This window comes from Dermacentor albipictus, chromosome 5 (genome assembly GCF_038994185.2).
Source record: "Dermacentor albipictus isolate Rhodes 1998 colony chromosome 5, USDA_Dalb.pri_finalv2, whole genome shotgun sequence".
Taxonomy (NCBI): domain Eukaryota; kingdom Metazoa; phylum Arthropoda; class Arachnida; order Ixodida; family Ixodidae; genus Dermacentor; species Dermacentor albipictus.
In genome coordinates, this window is record NC_091825.1 from 150,327,568 (window position 1) to 150,347,651 (window position 20,084).

The following is a 20,084-nucleotide window of genomic DNA, read 5'->3' on the forward strand; positions in this document are numbered from 1 at the left end:
GGTGTCAGTGTTGGTTGGCTTCTCATTGTATGACTAATATATATATATATATATATATATATATATATATATATATATATATATATATATATATATATATATATATATATATATATATATATATAGTCCTGCTCGTTGTGTTGTTGCCTAATGTGCCTATCACTTCTCCGGCATGTCTAGGTTCTGCACGAAACCTACAAGGCCGCCAACCTCTGCCTGGCTCTAGATCTCCAAATTCTTGATCCGAACACTCCGGCCGAAGAAGTCGGAAAATCCCTCTCGCTCGTTGCCAAGTAAGGAGTCAAATCGTGCTTGCTGTGTTGTAATCGCACGCAAAAACTTAGGAAATTGCGCCCATAGTTCATAGATCACGACGGGTATTGTATAAAGTACAACACAGGCAGAGAACTGTGACGCAAAAGAGGCGTTATGTGACCGAAGCGGCTCGGCTGTCGCACCGCGCAGGTCTTTGATTGGCGCATCGATGCGGCTGCTGTCTCGCACAAGCGCTGCCTCTCAAATTGAGAAGCTGAATTCAGTGCTGCTTGTCGCAACGCTCAAGAAATCTGTAAACAGTTGTGGCGATCTTGCACAACATGTTTTTTTGTTACCTGTCTGGAATTACATTTACCTTTCATTTCGATAACATTGCCGATTCTGCGTTTACAATCACAATCTGTTTTCTGTTGGTCACTTTGGCAGGCACGTTGATTTGCTTGTGGTGAACGCGCACTACCCGGGCCGCATGGGCCCTTGTCGGGCTGTGCCGCTAGCCTCTGCAGTTCAGCCGGCACGGTCCTGCATTCCCACCGTGGCAACTGTAAGCAGTTATATTTTTTTCGTGATAGCTATTCCAGTGCCACACACTAACGAAGTAATTTATTGCATGGCGAAAGTAATTTGCGCTGGGGATCGCCACCCACTACGGCACCTCCCCAAGCATCAAGGAAGATGCAGTACTGGTTAATTAAGCAATAAGCATCAGTCCAGCATTAAACACTAATCTCGGCAATAATTGGCATTGAGTTTTATTGAGCCTGTGCAGGTTAAGTAAGCAGTGCCGTTAATCGACCACGGTGAAAGGCTGTTTTCAGTTTCGGATGAGCACATCGACTACGCGTCGAGCAGTTCTGCTATTCCTATGACAAGGTTCCTATTCTTAAAGAAATATTTCAGCCGCCATTGTTGATTAACTATACTAAACGATATTATTCAAGGCCAGGAAACTAATGAGTGAGAGTGAGACTGTTCGAAAAGAGCGAGCCTATGTAGTCATAAGAGGCAGCGGACCGGAAAGCGAATATCACCCGCGTACCCTACATTCTATGCACACAATAAAATATAAAGAAAATAACCATGACTACGAAGCAAGAGCTTGAAGAGATGGCTCCTGCTTCCCCTCCAGTTCTTGCTTTGTCCTCTTCATGCTGCCCGCCTAGAACCTTTGCTGCACCTTCGAAGGCAACGAGCCCATGCTCTCTCGTATATTTAGTGGTGACCCTTAACGTGCGCAAAATCTCGGAGCGTGCCTGTCGTCACTGCCACAAGAAAGCTAACGCGCAGCGCTCCCCGGCAGGACACTGCGGTGCAGTGGCTCAAGGATGTGAGCGAAGAGGGCCTCACTCTGGTCTGCCTGTCCGTGGACTTGCGCGCCCTTCGCTTCCGCGCTTATGGCACGGTGGCGCCCTTCGGCTCCTGCCGGCGCGAGGAGGCGCTGGACTTCCCCAGAGTACGTAGCCTGCCTCGTGCGATCGGTATCAGTGCGCTTTTCGATAAACGCGGAACCGCACTTGAAACGCAGCAAAGTGTGTTAAGGCTATAACAACCGTAGCGGATCCTCGGACGTGCAGGAAAACAAGAGAAGTGGTCGTCTAGTTTTGGTGCTAACGTTCTGGGGTCAACGTTTTGGCGAGCTGTGTTTCTCGAAGAAAAAAGCTGTCACCCTATGCGTGGTTTCGATTGGTCGCCCTTTTCGATGGCAGGGAGCACAGGAGCGAATGGTCCATGTGGGTGTTCGCGAAAAATGTATATGGTTTTGCCAAGAATGATTAGGTTGGTAATGCATGCTACTACGTATGTAAAGAAGATTCGGCTGTTACAAAGTCGCATGCGAATTCAAGGGTATATACCCGAATGCAGTTTTGCCCTTCAATGTATTTACTGTTTTCTCTCCATCGTGTGGGTAAATTGCATCGCAGGTTTTAATTTATTGAATTTAATGAATGAGCTGAAGTGCTCAAGTAATAATTGGATGTAATGGAGGGCGCGTTGTTTTACCCGATCCATAGTGTGGTGCTCCATTACTCTTGTGCACTTGCGAAGAATGGCGCCATGATTCAGCGGATGTATTTCACTCCACGCTCGCGACAGGCTTGTACAGGTGGCTCCTGGACTCAGGTGCACAATGACTCGCGTGACAGCCCCATGTGGCAGGACGGTTACAACCTGCAGACGTATGAAACGGCAAGCTCCCTTACACAGAGGGTAAGCTCAGTGTCAATTTTTTTTTTCTGTTCCAACTCACTGTGTTTGACAGCATTATTCGTCTGTAAGTTTAAAGGGCTTTGTTTCTCGGTGGTATTAAACTAGGAATAAAGGAATAAATAAATAAGGAATAAATAAATAAGGAATAAATAATAATAATAATAATAAATAATAAATAATAAATAAGGAATAAAACTAGGAATAAATGAATAAATAAAGTGCGTTATACTAAAGGCGGCTCTCAGTCGAAATCGGCTGGTCAAAGAAGCACGAAGTGAAATATTTGTTTGTCTGATCTGCAACAAATTAAAGACCTTCAGGCTATGCATTTGGATTTCTGTTGCAGGTGTTTTGTTCACGAAGATTTATATTGAAGAGGCTAAATAGCTTATGCGTAACGTTTTGCTGACATACCCGCACTCTGTATTATAGTTCTAGCTGGAAAGCCTGGGAGTCACTCATTCAAGTTTACGTCCGCTAACTGCAGGAGTAAAATATACCGCCTATTCCCCTTGTATTCACGATGGCCGTGGTAAAAGTGGTGCTAGGCCACATGCTTTCAATCATTTCATATGAACAGCCAGTCTACTGACTCTACCGTCTGCTGGTGATTCGTGGTCACAGAATTACATCGTGCTCCTGCAGGTTCGGTCATTGCTTCCCCTTCCCAACGCGGGCGTCGCTGTCTTCAACTTGGACTACGAGGACTACGCTGGGGTCTGCAATGATGGCGTGCCTCAGGCTCGGCTCATGGCACTTAGGGCGGCACTCGGTAATACAATGAAGCACAACATTGATGCGTACGGCAACGCTTCCAGGAGGTGGTGCCATCGGTATATCCCCGCTCTAAATGACGCTACTGCACTGTTTGCAGTGTGAGAACGCCATGTTCTCAGAAGTCACGACGTGATTATGAGACGACGATAACTCCGTTAAGACTATTAGTTACATATATGTATTAACATGGTTGTCCGACTCGTAACCTGGGTTGTCAGAACAAATAGCGCATGATGTGCCACCGGCCGTATGTCGAGTGCCCACCCTGGGGTCTGACGCGTTATAGTTGTATTGTTTCTTTCTTTGAAAAAAAAAGGGGGGGGGGGAGGGGGGTATGGACCAGCTTCGCTGTTAAGCATATCTCGGGCCTTGTTTCAAAACATAACCTTTCTCTCTCGTTTCAGACGAGGAGAATATCACTGCCCAAACTACGCTAACCCTTGAGGGTAAGTACGTGATTGACCAAGTAAACGGAAGCGAAAGAAAAGACCGTGACTTGTTCTTCGCAGCCCCCGATCGTCCACTTGTCTGCGTACTGTCCGCGGCCGTGAGGAACGAGTCCCGCGTGCCGTCGTCCCACTGCACGCACCTGGTGCACGAAGGCGCTCGCTATTCTGTAACTGAAGAGAAGCTCGTCATTCCCGGTGAGCGTGTAATTTTGGCGTAATGCACTTTTACAATGTTGCGACTCGTAATGCAGTTTTACAATGTTGCGACTAACTCAACACTCTTGCTTACCCTTTTCGCCCTTAAGAGCAAGCTTTAGATAGGGAGCTCCTAATTTCATGGGAAAGCAAGATATTGGTTAATTGCGATAGCAATTATACGCGCGTTCGAGGCACCTTCACGCCGTCGGCGGCGCCGCTGACATTGTCGTGCTGTCCGGCTGACTGCACATGTGCGAGCCGCGCGCGTAGGTTTGAAGCTCAGTCCTGCAGGGATACGGTGTGGCGGAGTGTGTTTGCAAAAACGTCGAAGCGAAGTGGACACATTGTCAAGCCTACGACCGATCCCCTCGGTGGCGGAACTAGGGCAGCCTTCCGCTGCGAGCATGGCCATTGTGCGTGCGCACACTGTAAGCGCACTACCATTTTTGCTGCGTACTCCTCTGAGTGGAACCGGCAGCGAACGTCCAGCTAAGGTTATCTAATATTTCCCTAGCTGGGGACTAAGGCCGACAGTTTCCCGTCGGTCCCACCTCATGCACCGTCGACTTGCGAAGCCTGCAGCACCACTGGTGGCGCTCTTCGTCAGGTCAACGTTGTAAGATGCCTGACAGCTGCCAAGGTGATGTTCCTTCTGCCCAGAAGTCGTCTTGCGTGCTGTTTGACGTCAAAATGTCGCACCAGCGTATAGTAAACACCGTTCGATAAATTCGAGCGCATCGCTATGCCTTGCTAATGCTGTCAGTGCACCACTGCACCCCTCATCGAGTAAAACTGTCGATGTATATTTTTTATTGCGTCAATTTTGATGAGGTCTGTTGTACATAAAAGGAAAAGTTAAAGCCTAGTAAATCTCGGAGGTGGATGTTAAACTTATGCTACAACTTTTTTTTTAATTTCTGGAAATGGAAAATTATAATAACCTCTAGTATCCCGCTTACAATGCTAACTCAGCAATAAAAACGACATCACTATTCTGTAAACGATTTCTGATAATACAGGCAAAATTAGTGTGTTGTACGCAACACCCTGGAATATACCACTAATCTATCAGTAGAATTTTCGCAGAACTTCCGTAAGCATTGTAACAATTTTGCGTGCGCTGCATATTCGTATATCACATTTGTCCGCTTGATCCTCCATAACATATCCAGTTTACGGAACTGCGATGTCTGTTTTTGTTGCGTAGTTAAGAATTTATGGACTTAGTGCCCCATTTTTTTTTAATTAACGGCCTTTAGCAAGGATCTCGTAAAAGTCAGTCCTAAATCAAAACTTTGCTTGCTATAGTTGCTAAAATTTAATTTTCTCCAAGTGCAATAAATGTAATTCGAATCTTTCCAGAATTTATCTCATGAAAATATTTCCGCGTTCCTTTATATATATATTATAATAAATAAATTGGAGTTGGCCTCGAACTACTTGAGCTCTGCGGTTAGAAACCTGTGTATTTACATCGTCAGTGTCAGATGCGCGCAAGAAAGTACATATGTAAAAGCCGCAGTCTACTACACCAATCCGACACGAGACTGAACGCTTTGAACATAACATTAGCGCGCTGCAATTTTTATTTTATCGTACGACGTGTGGTCCGGGTTCCTTGAGTATGGCTCAGTTATGACGTGTTCAGCTTCTGTGCCAGCGCGGGTATACGTCCAGGGAGGACCAGACGTCTCGAAAGGAGAGACTTTCTGTTGCGGTTGTCTTAATGCCGACGTTCATTCCTATCAGTCATCACAAAATTACCGTCAACGCAATAACTGCCGTCAACTCTATCGTAGGAATAAGGGAAGCTGTGACATCACTACGAGTCTGTCGCTTTTTCATTTTGCGCAGATTCATTCAGCAGCTGTAGAACATGACGCGCTCGCACTTTCCACGCGAAAGTGCGACCACCTGCGCCATTCACGGCACGGCACGGCGCACAAGTTATTTAGCTGTCCAAATTAGTATTAACTCAAAAGAAAGGACTTGCTTACTCAGCGGTGAGCCACTCTCTTCATCCAGAGAACACGGTCAGTCTGGCCGCGAACCGGAGCAAGCAGCGACACCTCGTCGGACTGAACGGCAACGAGGTGGTGGAGCTGCTCATGACGGCCAACGACAGGGACAGGCACGAAATCGCTGCCAGGATGGCTTCCGCCGTGCTCGCCGCCAAAATGCAAGGCCTGGCCATCCTCAACTTCAACAGGACGTCAAAGACGATCGCAAGCTTTGGAAGCGTGCTCGAGGCGAGTACGCCTGGTGTGCACCCGCACTACACAGTGCCTATAGATCTTGCCGTCGCTCTGCCATGATATTTATACGTTTGATGCTCGGCCTCAGTAATCGAGGTTTTGCGTCGGTGCGACAATACAATGGGAACGGCGCATCATGTGGATTATATTATATAGCACCGCTTAAACTACCGAAAACACGTTAGGAATTTACATTATCATAATGTATCTTTAAAGTATTCGGGTAAATTGCAATGAAGAGATTGTACACGTGTTAATATCACCAGAGATAAACTGCGTGTTGTAAATGTCCGCGCGCATTGCGGCACGGTACGCAGATGAACTAGATAACGAATTACACGACCGAAAATAGATTCTTCACATAAATTTATATGCTTTATCAAACTACATTCTGTGTCCGACGCGTTAGACGGATCTAAATGACGAGTCCAACATCTAAATGATGTTAGTATGCAGTGTTTCATGTGCATCTTTTTCATCGCTGGAATAAAAATATTGATGTCACGTTCCATTATGTGATGCATCCTAAACATTCATACTTTGTTGATTTCTGTAGTAACTGATTATATCGTAACAACTGGCTAGAAAATAAAACCTACCTCCATATTCTCACATTGCGTAAGAGAACACGAAACCCGGGGTCGTAGCTCAAAACGATATTTGATCGCGTTCCTTAAGTCGCCTTATTCTGAGAAACCCGTTCTAGGTGCCTTAAGTATTGCAAAATTTTTACCCATTCCTTTGAATCTAAGAATTTTTCGAACAGACTTTTATGCTATAATGAGTGAAGAGTTTATTTCATTGCTACTTGCAAGCTTGCTTCGAGAAGTTATGTATTTAATGCAGGTTATACGGAGCGTTTTTGCCAAGGAGCTCACCATAATATTCGGTGCCGAAGTTCTGGACTTCAGCCTACCAGCGGAGATCATGGGACAACGCCTGACAAAAGCAGCCAAGTACGAATGACGCGAAGATGCCTTTACTCGGCACCGAGCAAACTGACTTGCTTGTAAACCTGATGCGTAAAACCAACTGGCCATTTCTCTGATTGTAAAGCTCACGTGTCGCAGCCATGATTTGCTTAAGCAATGCGTCTTACTTTATAACGTCTGTTTTCATAAAATCACTAAACGCTTACCATTAGGAGGACCCATAACCGGAGCTCAAAACCGGTATGTAATAGGTGAATGCCTATTGACCGACCATAAGTGAGGTCAAGTACATATGCCACGGCGTCGAACACAGCCGGCGAACACATCACGGGCTACCTGGTTGTGGCTCTTTGCAGGAACGTGGACATATTCATCCTGCAGACACACTACCGGCGGCCACGCGGTTATTGCCGCATCAGCTACCCGTCCACGTACAGGGGAGATACACCGCTCGTCACTCTGGTACGTTGGAGCTTATCTTTCAAGCAGGCGGTACACGCGGCGCAAGATGTAAATATTTATAGATGTGCAGGTGGTAAAACAGGGCCCACGACATTTCTTACGTTCTTTCATTTCTTCAAACCCATTGTCTTTGTTTTGTTGGGCCGGGAATGTTTCATCTTTTTGAATCGCGGACGAACACGTTCACAAGCTCATCGAAATAAAATCGTCAAAAACCCATAGCATGCTCACGCACAACGAGCTATGTACATAGGCATTGAGCATTTGGCATTGATCTTTCGGTATGAAGCCTGAACTCGGAACATTCAAATTTCTTGGAGTGATGAAAGAAGCGGATAAAATTTGAGACGCAAAGCGCTGAACTTGAAACGTTCTGGATGCCCAATGCAAGGCTGATTTGCTAGTAGCTGACGCAAGTCAGCATCACAACTGAACGACCATAAAACTTATACGTGAGTTTGGATGAGTCGGCTTCCATGGAACTTGAAGCACCCAGGGTGACAGCTCAACACGCTTTGTCTTCTAGCTCATCCGAGATGAAAGTAAAGTTGGTCTAAAGATGCTACTACCGTTCTACGATGCGCGAAATAGGTTCTATTTACTAAACGCACGCGCATGTACAGTAATCCATTCTGGCCACCATATCACTTAGATGGCAGCACTCGGACTAGGGTACTTCCCTCTTGATGAAGACACTGTGTAATCTAACCGAGCGCCCCGTTTCTGAACTCGTCAGTAAAGTCAGTCGAAACGAGAAGTTTGGTTACTAAACCAAACTTCTAGTCTTCAGTCGAAACTATAGTTATTAAACGGAAGCTTACATTCCAATGCCATATTTCAAAACTACGTTGGGACAGCATGCAATCGCAGCATGGATATGATTGCGAACTTCGAAAATAACTCAAACGCGTTAGCCTTTTGAACAATGTAATGGCTGGTTCTGCGAAGATCGTAGAATTTTTGAACGCCTTATGTAAGGAACCACACTAAATACGCGGGACACTGATCATGATAAAGCAATTGCTTTCATACAAAATACCGTTTTCCGATAGGCATATTGTTCTAAAACAATCATGGAAGCGAAAACGCGCAATCGGCAAGTAGCATACGGTGCTTTTTATGCGCTTTAAAGCTTTTTATCACTGGACCATGGCGATGGCTGTTCTCTCCCATCGCATTCGTAGTTACGCGCACATCGCAGAACTTTGAATTTAGCGTGTTAGCAACAAATCTGACCAAGGATGCGGATGCTAAACATCCTGCCAAGGCCCGTGTGTCATGTGACACTTGGTCAATATCAGCAATGATTGTGCGAAGGCCTTGTGCTACCCATTTCGAACACGAGGGCCTCGCGGACAAATATTTTTTGCTTGTTTGCAGTCGGCAGCCACTGCGTGGGCCCGGGCCATGGAGACTACCCACCGTGTGTGCGTCTCCTACACATTGGGCGTGCTTCAGTTCCAGAAGGGAGACGCCATGGGACCGGTCGCATGCGACAATGTTACCCTCCTTGACCGGGCCGATGTACGTGCAGTGCAGCTGGATGCTGGATAAACAATTTTAAGCTGTTAGCAGGGCCTAAAAAGTGTTACGTACACCTAAAGTTACGTTTATAGAGAACCTCACTTTTGCAGATCATTTTATTCTAGAGATCGTCGACCAAATCAAGCTAGAGAAAGAAACTGAAGAAAGCGGAACGCTTGGAATATGGCTGGGTCTCTTCGACCGTGGGCCAATGGAAGCTGCACCATCTTTTGCAGATGAGTGGCAGTGGTGGCCTTAAGTTTTCGGCAAGGCGCAGGTGCCATGGCTTGTAACGATCAGATGTAACCGTCTTTATAGGGTGCTTTGACTAGTTTTGTTAGCATGCGTGAAAAACTGGTTTGGTTAGCATGCTTTTGACTTCAATTATAGGTGTATTGTAGTGCAGCTTCCGTGGGAAAAATAAGCTTCTGTGGCAAAAGTAATTGCTATCTACAACAGAAAATAATTTGCAAGAATTTCGTGTTCCTGCATGCTATCTTGATTGGCGTTTTGAATATATCTTGCATCTGTAACTCGTTACTTTTGTTTATGAGCTGCGTGACCAGTCGTTTTAATAAGCGTGTTATATACATGGTCAATTATTTCAGATGGCACATTTAGACTGCGTCATCCACACCCACTCCCCTCTACCTCTTAGCAAAGAAAGCTATTTTTGTTTCATCTTTATTTTTAGGTGTTGACACCACCATTATTCGTCGAATAGCTCATTACGTAGGCGTGAAGCCAATTTTTCAGAAAATATGAGCCCAAGTAGGCCGACCACAAGATGTTTGCAGCAGTCTTACTTTCGGTAAACATAGGCTGTCCGTGAACTGAGTAAGTTACGGAACATTATCTTCTCCTTGCAGGCATGTGACCAGAAAGACTGGGAAGTGGACGCAAACAATACAAAAACTCTCTCCGTCATTCGCAAAAAAGACAAATTCATACAGACGTTCGAGTCGGCTGAGTTCCTGGCCGAAAAGGTGAGCGTCATTTGTGCACATAAACTATTACCAATAACTTTAAAAGGTGACGTGAAGGAATCGTACAATTAGGCAGTCCGAGCCCCTGGACTGTTCCTGCCGCTCTCGTTTTATACCAAGGTATTTCTTTGACGTTTGGCCGGGCGGGATCAATAATGTTATTCGCCTCTTAGTAACAAGGATTTGTGCTCCGACAACAAAACTTATTAGAAAAGTTGATATGCAGTGTGGTGCAGTGCCCCAGATAGCTAGTCCATGCGCCTTCATGCTTCGTTGACTCTGAGCTATAAGTTCAGTTCATGGACCGATTCGGTAATGCCGTACTTTGGGAGAATCCACTAATTAATTAACCAGCACAGTCAACCGAAGAAAGTTAATTCATTTCGTTGAATTTCATTCATTCATTCATTCATTCATTCATTCATTCATTCATTCATTCATTCATTCATTCATTCATTCATTCATTCCACAGATATTTCGCCACTCGCTTGGGATGTGTGAATAGTTGCGCGTTCAATACACTTACGACATAAATACAGAATACACCGAGCTCACGTTCGACTTTTCTGTTGATCCTACAACGCAGGTTTCGCGAACGTTGAGCGAAAATCCAGGGAGCTGCGTAGCCTTGTTCAATGTCGATCTCGAGGACGCCACGGGCAACTGCGGCAACACGCACGCACGCAAGTTCGCCCGCCTTGCGGTTGTGGCCGAGAGTGAGAAGGCCAAAATTTTTTCCTCTGTCTCTCTCGATCATTTTCCTATTTTTAAATATTTTGCATTTTTAATCTTACCACGAGCACGTCCAATATGGCTGTACAGTTTGCCCCATTTTGGCCATGCTGAGAAACATTTTCTTTGCAGTTGGTTTATCGCTAATAAGGTTTATGGCTAATGCGTGGGGCCCTTCAGCGACTGAAACTGGCCGTACAAAGATCGCAAAACACCATTCATTGAAATCGACCGGAGGCAATACGCTTGCGTTACCACGTTTCGTTTGTAGACGGCACACGTAATATTATACCATGTTGAACGTTGTTCTACGCGGCGTATTGACACCGTTACAACGACAACGTCCCCGCATGTGTCGTTATAGGTAATGAGAATGACAGTTGGCTCTCCGCGATCAAATCTCCCTGGCCGAGCCAGGCTAATGTGAGACAAACCGCCAGTCGCTTCACCTTTGCACACAGACACTGTCGAAACTTTCTAAACAAGCATTTTAAAACTAATTTAAATGCAAAATGTACTCATATTGCATTATCAATATTAATAAAAAATCGCATTGCAAAGCAAGTGATGGGAGCCGGGCAAGTGATAAGCATCTGTATGGTATGACAGCGTCGACCTCAATCGACAGCGTGGATAGTTAGTTAAGCAGCTTTCAAAACAGTAGTAATCTTTCTTGTAGACTGATGGAGATTATTTCAGACTGATGGAACCTGATTGCGTCCTCATGGCGCTGAATTTTTGCTTCACAGAGTATATTGAACTCGATAGCAGGACCAAGTCCAAGCATCAGCTCCTGCCTATGCTGACGAAAGGTGAGGCGTATGCTCAAATGCGCTCTGTCCCGTACCCTGTGTTCTTGCTCGCAACTGATAGTCAAGTCAAATATGACCGGAAGTTTCGTGATACGACGTAAAAGATATGTATTCTATTTTTATTTTTTTATCTCTGTAGTTTATATGGTTTACTGTTTATCTTCATTGGTTAAATAGGCTACAGTTCACAATGCTTAGTTTTTAACTGTATAGTTTGAGTGGTTTAGTGTTTATCTGTATAATTTTATTAGTCTAGTGTTTCAGCTTAGCTTAAGCACAGTTTGTATATGCGCAGTTGTACGATTGCACCAGCGTCGCATAGGCTTATCTAGTACACGCCCACGCGTAATGCGACATGTTTGAGCAAGAGTACGGTCGGAGCCCGACCTAATTCTTTTCTTAGATTGTAAATAGCGGAACAATACCAGTACTATGGGCTGTACTGCCTTTCCTTCCTGCTGAGGGGTATAAAACAAAGAAAAAAGCTCTGAATTTGCTTAGACTAGTAACGTTAATTTTTTTCTCCGAACTACCGTTTTATTTGCAGTTGTGCCCAACGACACCGCCGCAAATTTAGCAGGTGAGTTACCTGTAGTGAACGCATGCTTTTTCTTTTTTTTCTTTGAGGTATTTCACTACATCTGTCATAGTGTCCCGAGTACTGAGAAGTGAAAATACTGTGCAGGTTACCTCCCACACTTTGCTCCCGAACGTCTGGTTGGATTCAAAGGTAATGTCTGTCATCTCAATCACCCGCAAATATTCCAAGGCTATGTCTGTTCACTGTGTAAAAACCAGTGCAATATAAGCGACGCTTGGCTGTTTTACTGCCTTGAAAGAGCCCCATTAACACCACAGTACGCCAACTACAACGAAGCTTTAGGATTTTTGTACTGTGTTAGCGTTGAGCTATTTCATAACCAGATAACTTTACTTTCTCTACTACAATACGAAAACATTTACTAGAAGCTTCCGATTGTCGTGTTCTTGTCAAGACATTTTTTTTTGCATTAAACTACATGACATTGGTCTCGTGATAATTAGTGACGAGTACTTAAATGCCGAGAGAGGCGTAAAGTAAGCTTAAACCTAAAATAAGCGGGAAACAGCGGATATCGCAAAAGATGTAGTACGTGCTATGCTTAAACTATTTTACAAGCAGAATAATGACATAAACCCGATAGTTGCCAGTTTTTCAACTCACAAGTGAGTGCAAAGTGTTCTACCGTTATCGTGTTACTACTAGATTAGAATAATACCTTAATACTGCGTCAGAAAAGTGTGGCGAAGGCACATCGCGTTAACTTTCTCGCGTTTTTTAACTTTCTCGCGCCACCGCAAAGGAAGACACTGCAGGGGGGAATTCTCAATGGCTTATTACACTCGCAAGTCGATGCTTATGCCAATACAAGCGACTTCCTTCCTTGAGCTCATATGCAAGACACATTGTTCATTTGCTTTTCAGCGCGGACTACCGTTTACCGTCCTGACATCTTGGGAATGCCAGGTGCGTTGATACTTTGTTACTGCTATTCACTGCTGCTTTCGTGCATGTCACTATTTTACAAATGTTCGCTGACTGGACAAGCCGACGAGAAACAACCGCCGTTTTATTGCTGCCTCCAGATGAACATCACATGACAAAGGACATTCATGGGCGTGTTACCTTTGTCGTTATTTTCATTTCGTATCGTCATTGGCTGTATGGAAACTTAGAAATTCGGGATGTCGAAGGGGCGACGCGCATTATGATGGATGCCCCATGAAGGGGGACCTCTTGTCACAAGTGTACTTGTTATTGGAGTCATTGACGACCCCTGTGTATGCCGGCAGCGCGCCCGGCCATGCAGCCACTTCTTTTTTTTTTTACGTGGCACACCCATTCTCTTGCTTTGCTCCAGAAAAAAGACCGTTCGTGTGCCTGTTCAGCCCGTCCTGGACGAATGCAAGCGTTAGCCCGGTTCCTTCACGATGCACCCACGTGGTGCTCAGCGCCGAATCGCTTGACACTCCCAATTTGACTGCGACAGCGAGTGAGTGCTTTCCTTTAGACATTATTCCACGCCGCTGTAAGTGACATCTTGCCTCTTCTGATTTCACCATGCCCACGTAAAGTGCCGCATATGTTTATTTACGCACGTACTACATGGACTGTATGAGCCCGGATATAAAACACCTACAATAATGAACGACAACGTTGCCAGAAATTCTCATAATGCACCTAAAGATAGTGAAATTCCTCTCTCGGTATGTTAAACCAAAAAGCTAAAACTAATATGTAACTAAATTGTAAAGATACAAACCCCAACTCCTATGCGAAAATTGTGTTTAAATTACAGTGCTTTCCACTGAGTCAGTAAAGCGCTTGGCTGTCTTGGAGTTCTGCTTTTTTGGTCAGTTGGTCTGCCATTAGCATGTATGTTGACATTCGAGGCAACGTAGAAAAAGTGTACACGCGCTTCTCATGTGTGCGTAAGGTTTATTTAATATGTAACAATATTGTATTCTGCGCCGTTGTCTTAAGCATTTGTGCTCGTTTGGGCAAGAAGCCAATGATCATCTCCTACCGTATGCGTGCGTTTTTGTTTCCTCGTCACTATATCGATTAGTCGTCTTTTCTCTTTGCCTACACGCGTGCGTCTGCGACATGCTGTTGGGCGAACACCGCGCCAGTTTCGGAGCATGTGCGCACTACTCCTACTTCTTCATGGTGGAATCGCCCGGTGCATTTTTTAGCACTGGCCACACTCAAAGTTCGAAGGTTTCTTCGTGCTTCGCGTGTTTGTAATGACAGAAATCTCAGCGGATTGGTAAGGGTTCATAATTGGAAAAAGGTTATAGGCGTAAAAAAACGGGCGCAATAGAAAGTAGGTTTTTGTGTTGTCCTTTTTTTTTCCCTCGTGTGTTCTTCATTTCGCGCTTAACTTCTAAAATTATGAATTCATGTGTTTACGCAACGAAATCCTTTTTCTGGTTCCGTACCACCTGCTCCTGTTATTATTTTATAACGGTGGCGCCCATTTAAGTGACTCTGAAAAAGCTAAATAGAACCGTATCTTGTAAAGGGGAGCATTTTTAGAAAATAGGACCTAGGAACAGTAGGCGTAGCGCAAGTTTGTGGGAGGAGCTTCTCCTGCATTCCTGGTTTTACGATGACGAAACAGTGGTTCCGGGATGGTGCTGCTCTCGTTCGGTTGTTTCTCAACATCATCTTACTACAGTATGAGTGACCAACCGGTGTCACGGCTTACACTTCTCCCGCCTGGCGCCTGCAGGCGAACGGCAGGCTGCACTCGAGCGCCTTTCGCGGGGCCTCGGTCGTGACGTGAAGCTGTACGTGCGCCTGCAAGGCTGGCGCCGAGACATTGCCACCAAAGCACAGGCCGTGCAGGATGCCATGAGGCTCTCGTACGCCCAGGGCGTGGCGCTCACTGACATCCGCATCGCCTCTACCGATGCAGCGCAGCTCGCTCTAGGAATACAGGTAAAAAATAGTATGAGGATGGGGCGCTGTGAGCGTCAGTGCCACGTACACGTTTTGTGGCTCATTACATGTACTAACCGCATGAATGCTCCCTACGTATGGTGTCCCCATGAACTGGGACGTTGTGCACACTTGGTGCACAGTTAGCTCTGAGAAAGCGGGATTCTTAATTTCATTACTCGCACGGCCATCCAGGCATCAAGCAACATAGGTTTATAAAGTAGCAGGGCATGTAGACAAAATTGTAAAAGTAATTGATCAGTCAGACGAAACATGAAAGCTACGCCCCAGGCAATAGAGAGGTGTCCAATGAGTGTTGTAGCAGCTGTGATGGCGTGTTTGGCTCATACTTGCTGCTTAATTCCTTTGCAGGCGCTGATGGAGCAGATGCCCAAAGACACGTCCATGATTCTTGGCTTAGAAATGAGCGATTACGATGAAGCCGGCCAGTTGCTGTCGCAAAGGCTCGCACCTCTCTACGAGTAAGCGAGCTTCAATGACTGCTTTATATACAGCAATAAGTTAGTCAGATCGTGTTGTACACTATGCACCGAACGCAATAATGATTATTAAAATTTTCTTAGTGAAGCAATAGCCTGGCTCTGAGAAGCGCCATAAGCAATGGTTTCCGGATTTATTTCTTACGTTTTTGTTTTCCTAACTATTACAAGCCTACTGGTACTTTTTATCCTTCTGATGAGGAACCTAACCTCGGCGATGCGAAGTCAAATCTACAACCACAGGCTCGATACAACAGTACCATAGCTGCTGAATCAATTCAACGCTTACGTTGTCCCATGAGCGTCATGTGGTGGTGATTTTAGTGATGATCGTAGGAGTGTAATGAATGCGGACAAGAGCTAGCAGTTCTTGCCGCGCAGAGGCCTGTTCAATCGTCAGGCTGCAAGATGGCCGTTCATTCACACAGATGTATTGTTGCCAAGTGCAGTGGTCATTTTATTGCAAAATAAGAACCACAATCGGCGATTATTGGCACAGTTTAACTCATCTGGCTAGAAACAAGCTCCTCGTTACCTGCAGGTTACGGTAAAATACATCATTGACCGTGCAGAGTTAAAATTTGCTACTGTACTTGGCCACCAGAACAACGACAGTACACTAGAGCGGGTCTACACTTTCTGCACGCAGGTACGCAGATGTTGTGGTGCTGCAGACGCATCTGAGGACTGGACACAGCTGGCCTTTCTGCCGGACGACCTATGCTTCCCTGTTCGATCATCCATCCGACGACTCCTGCCTCCAGACGCCGCCCGCGGTCAGCCAAAATCAACGTTCTCGTTTTTGTTTCAACCCACACCGCATATGCATTTGGCAGTCCATGCGTAATGTAGCTAGTCCCGCTGAGAGCTTGCCTTGCATGTCTTACGGCACCCTGTGCACAGCTAATGTTGCCGTTCTTCTTGCGCTCCAAGATTTCAGCCAGAAAAAGTGCTTGCTTCCAATTTGTACATGCGCATCAAGACCAACATATAAACTTGTACGAAAATTTTGTTTCTTGAATCACCTGTCGCTCGTGTAAACACCCGCCTGTCCTCTGCACGTGGTCACATTTTGCTTACGGTGCTACATTCGACGAAAAATTGGCAATGTTGTGGTGCAGGTGACAGCTCTGAGCTGGATCAAACTGCTTCAGCCATTCTCGGTGCCTACCTGCCTGTCGCTCAACATGGCCGCCGTGAAGTTCAGGGCCTCGAAAAACGCGACGCCCGAGGCATCCTGCGAGGACGCCCTAGAGACGAACGACGTACGTGCGTGCGCGAAGAGCGATCGGCATTATATGATTTTATGCTAGTGCAAGGCAACAGACGAACACACGCTCTACTCAGTTTATATTTGGATGTTGCTCACTTTCTGTATTTTTCGCTTATTTCTGTCGAGCTGCGCTAAGATATGTCACCGCATCAACTATTTCATTTGTTTCTACTGCTATTGCCTATTCACAACAAAGCTGTAATGCATATTTTGTCAAGTACCTTTGGTAAACTACCTTAAATGTTCAGGCCGGTGTTTTGGTAGCCGAATCTAATCTTGCCTGAGTGACTTTGTAATTCTTAATGTGTTACTTTATATTAGTGTGGTGACATGCGGTGATCCTAATGATGGTATATAGATCAAAACAAGAACGCAAAATGAAAGGGAGCACTCAATAATAGTCAATAACACCATATGTTGTTGCTATGCCAACCACGTAAATATAAATAAGAATGAAGATATTCAGTCGGCCATTGGAAAGCTTGGCCCACTTTTTGGGGCACTTTATCTTCGTGAAACTCGCAAGCGTGCACTGTCGGTTCTCATTATTTTGCCTTTAATCTCCTCGTTATGGTTCTAGTGAAACCATTCGATGTCATCGCCTCAAAACCCAAAGCCACGACTCGAAATTTTATTCGTGCTTATGATGCTAAATGAAGCAAGGTTTGTAATTTACACTTTAAAGGAGTACAATGCTTACAATTCAATGCGATTGTTGACCTTCGACAGGACTATTCAAGTAAAAATATAAGAGCGAACGTTGTTAATTGCAAGATAAAGACAAGAGGCTAGCTATTATATACGAAGGTTAGCATTCATAACGGAGCAAAACAAATGTTAGATGGGCAAGTCGCTGCTCCTGTGGACTGTTTTCACTGTCTCGTATAGTTGAAATTGCTATTCAGCATTGGCACTTGGTTAAGGCACTACTCAATCATCATGCAGTTGGTGCAGAGCCTCAATGTGTGTTAGCTCCTATCTGCCCTATTTAAGCTGGAGCAAATTTACTTGACGACCTAAATGTTCAAACTTATTCTGAACCATTCAAATAGTCGCAACGCCCTTCCGAGATGCTTTGGCATCGCAAATTTGTAGCAGTTGACTTGTTCTGCTTCATCTATGCTAATAAAAATATGATGTCCTTGCTCTTTCTTTCTTTCTTTCTTTCTTTCTTTCTTTCTTGCTTTCTTTCTTTCATGTTTTTTCTCTCTTTCTTTCTTTCTTTCTTTCATGTTTTTTCTCTCTTTCTTTCTTTCTTTCGTTCTTTCTTTTTCGTAGCACTAAGGCAGAGGTAATGTTCGCAGGTTTGCACCACGCAAGAGTGGCCAAGCACAGCGGAGTCCAAGTCGAAGCTGGCTGCTTACCGTTATAAGGACGGCTTCTCTGTTACCATGGAGACAGCGGAGCTGTTGCGCGAGAAGGTTCGTCATCTTTGGTCACTATCTATTCCGAAGCCCGAAATTCGCAATACATAAACCAAGTATGTGCAGCGATATTCAATATACTTATTCACGCAGACAGCCATTCACAAAACCAACTTTACTGTTCAGAGTGATGTCACAATCACCGCGACAACAATACACACTAATCAGTATCCCTCTGAGTTGTCTTGGGTAGTAAGTTAGCTTAACTGTAAGAATACTTCGAAAATGTCAGCGCAAAAAGAACAAGGACAATAAGGATGACCACACCGACAATGCTGACTTTGCAGGGCAAAGGCCTCTCCCATACTTCTCAAACTACCCCGGTCATGTACTAATCGTGGCCATGTTGTCCCTGCAAACTTCTTAATCTCATCCGCCCCCGTAACTTTCTGCCACCCCCTGCTACACTTCCCTTCCCTTGGAATCCAGTCCGTAACCCTTAATGACATCGGTTATCTTCCCTCCTCATTACATGTCCTGCCCATCCCCATTTCTTATCCCTTAACGTTACACCCATCATTCTTCTTTTCATAGTTTGTTGTGTCGTCCTCAATTTAAGCAGAACCCTTTTCGTAAGATAGCTTCCAGGTTTCTGCCCCCTACGTGAGTACTGGTAAGACACAGCTGTTATATACTTTTCTCTTGAGGGATAGTGGATAGGATAGTGGATAATTTCAGTCTCATGATCCGGACCTGTGGTCACTACCTGCCCTAAGTAGATGTATTTCCTTACCACTTCCAGTGCCTCGCTACCTATCGTAAACTGCTGTTCTCTTCCGAGACTGTTAAACATTACTTTAGTTTACTGCAGATTAATTTTAGACCCACCCTTCTGCTTTGCCTCTCCAGGTCAGTGAGCATGCATTGCAATTTGTCCCCTGAGTTACTAAGCAAGGCAATATCATCAGCGAATCTCAAGTTACTAAGGTATTCTCCATTAACTCTTATCCTGAATTCTTCCCACTCCAGGTCTCTGAATACCTCGTGTAAACACGCTGTGAGAATATCGTATCTCCCTGCCTGACGCCTTTCTTTATTGGGATCTTGTTGCTTTCTTTATGGAGGACTACGGTGGCTATGGAGCCGCTATAGATATATTTCAGTATTTTTACATATGACTCGTCTACACCCTGATTCCGTAGTGCCTCCATGACTGCTGAGGTTTCGACCAAATCAAACGCTTTTTCGTAATCAATGAAACATTTCTATATCACCTGATTGATAGTATGAATATGGTCTATCGTTGAGTAGCCTTTACGGAATCCTGTCTGGTCCTTTGGTTGACGGAAGTCTAAAGTGTTCCTGATTCCATTTGCAATTACCTTAGTAAATACTTTGTAGGCAACGGACAGTAAGCTGATCGGTCTATAATGTTTCTAGTCGTGAGCGTCCCCTTTCTTATGGATTAGGATTATGTTAGCATTCTTCCAAGATTCCAGTACGCTCGAAGTCATGAGGCATTGCGTATACAGGCTGGCCAGTTTTTCTAGAACAATCTGCCCACCATCCTTCAACAAATCTGCTGTTAACTGATCCTCCCCAGCTGCCTTCCCCCTTTGCATAGCTCCCAAGGCTTTCTTTACTTCTTCTGGCTTTACTTGTGGGATTTCAAATTCGTCTAGACTATTCTCTCTTCCATTATCGTCGTGGAGGCCACTGGTACTGTATATATATATATATATATATATATATATATATATATATATATATATATATATATATATAGGACTCCTCAGCCACTTGCATCCATATTACTAGTAATGACATTGTCGGCTTTGTCTCTTAATGCATA

The 20,084-nt window shown here is 44.8% G+C and overlaps 1 protein-coding gene across 2 annotated transcripts in view; it reads left to right on the plus strand.

Moving 5' to 3' along the window:
• LOC135915283 (uncharacterized) overlaps nt 1-20,084 on the plus strand; it is a 54,539-nt gene that overhangs the window by 17,502 nt on the left and 16,953 nt on the right. For both annotated transcript variants that reach the window (XM_065448307.2, XM_065448308.2), the window contains exons 17-39: nt 181-293; nt 703-820; nt 1,577-1,729; nt 2,371-2,484; nt 3,130-3,256; nt 3,666-3,707; nt 3,771-3,905; nt 5,934-6,157; nt 7,010-7,119; nt 7,452-7,557; nt 8,938-9,081; nt 9,951-10,067; nt 10,654-10,783; nt 11,549-11,611; nt 12,159-12,191; nt 12,297-12,341; nt 13,077-13,118; nt 13,513-13,644; nt 14,887-15,095; nt 15,468-15,577; nt 16,245-16,371; nt 16,717-16,860; nt 18,173-18,289. In XM_065448307.2, coding sequence (XP_065304379.2) covers nt 181-293; nt 703-820; nt 1,577-1,729; nt 2,371-2,484; nt 3,130-3,256; nt 3,666-3,707; nt 3,771-3,905; nt 5,934-6,157; nt 7,010-7,119; nt 7,452-7,557; nt 8,938-9,081; nt 9,951-10,067; nt 10,654-10,783; nt 11,549-11,611; nt 12,159-12,191; nt 12,297-12,341; nt 13,077-13,118; nt 13,513-13,644; nt 14,887-15,095; nt 15,468-15,577; nt 16,245-16,371; nt 16,717-16,860; nt 18,173-18,289 — 2,655 coding nt within the window. The remainder of the gene's footprint in view (nt 1-180; nt 294-702; nt 821-1,576; nt 1,730-2,370; nt 2,485-3,129; nt 3,257-3,665; nt 3,708-3,770; nt 3,906-5,933; nt 6,158-7,009; nt 7,120-7,451; nt 7,558-8,937; nt 9,082-9,950; nt 10,068-10,653; nt 10,784-11,548; nt 11,612-12,158; nt 12,192-12,296; nt 12,342-13,076; nt 13,119-13,512; nt 13,645-14,886; nt 15,096-15,467; nt 15,578-16,244; nt 16,372-16,716; nt 16,861-18,172; nt 18,290-20,084) is intronic.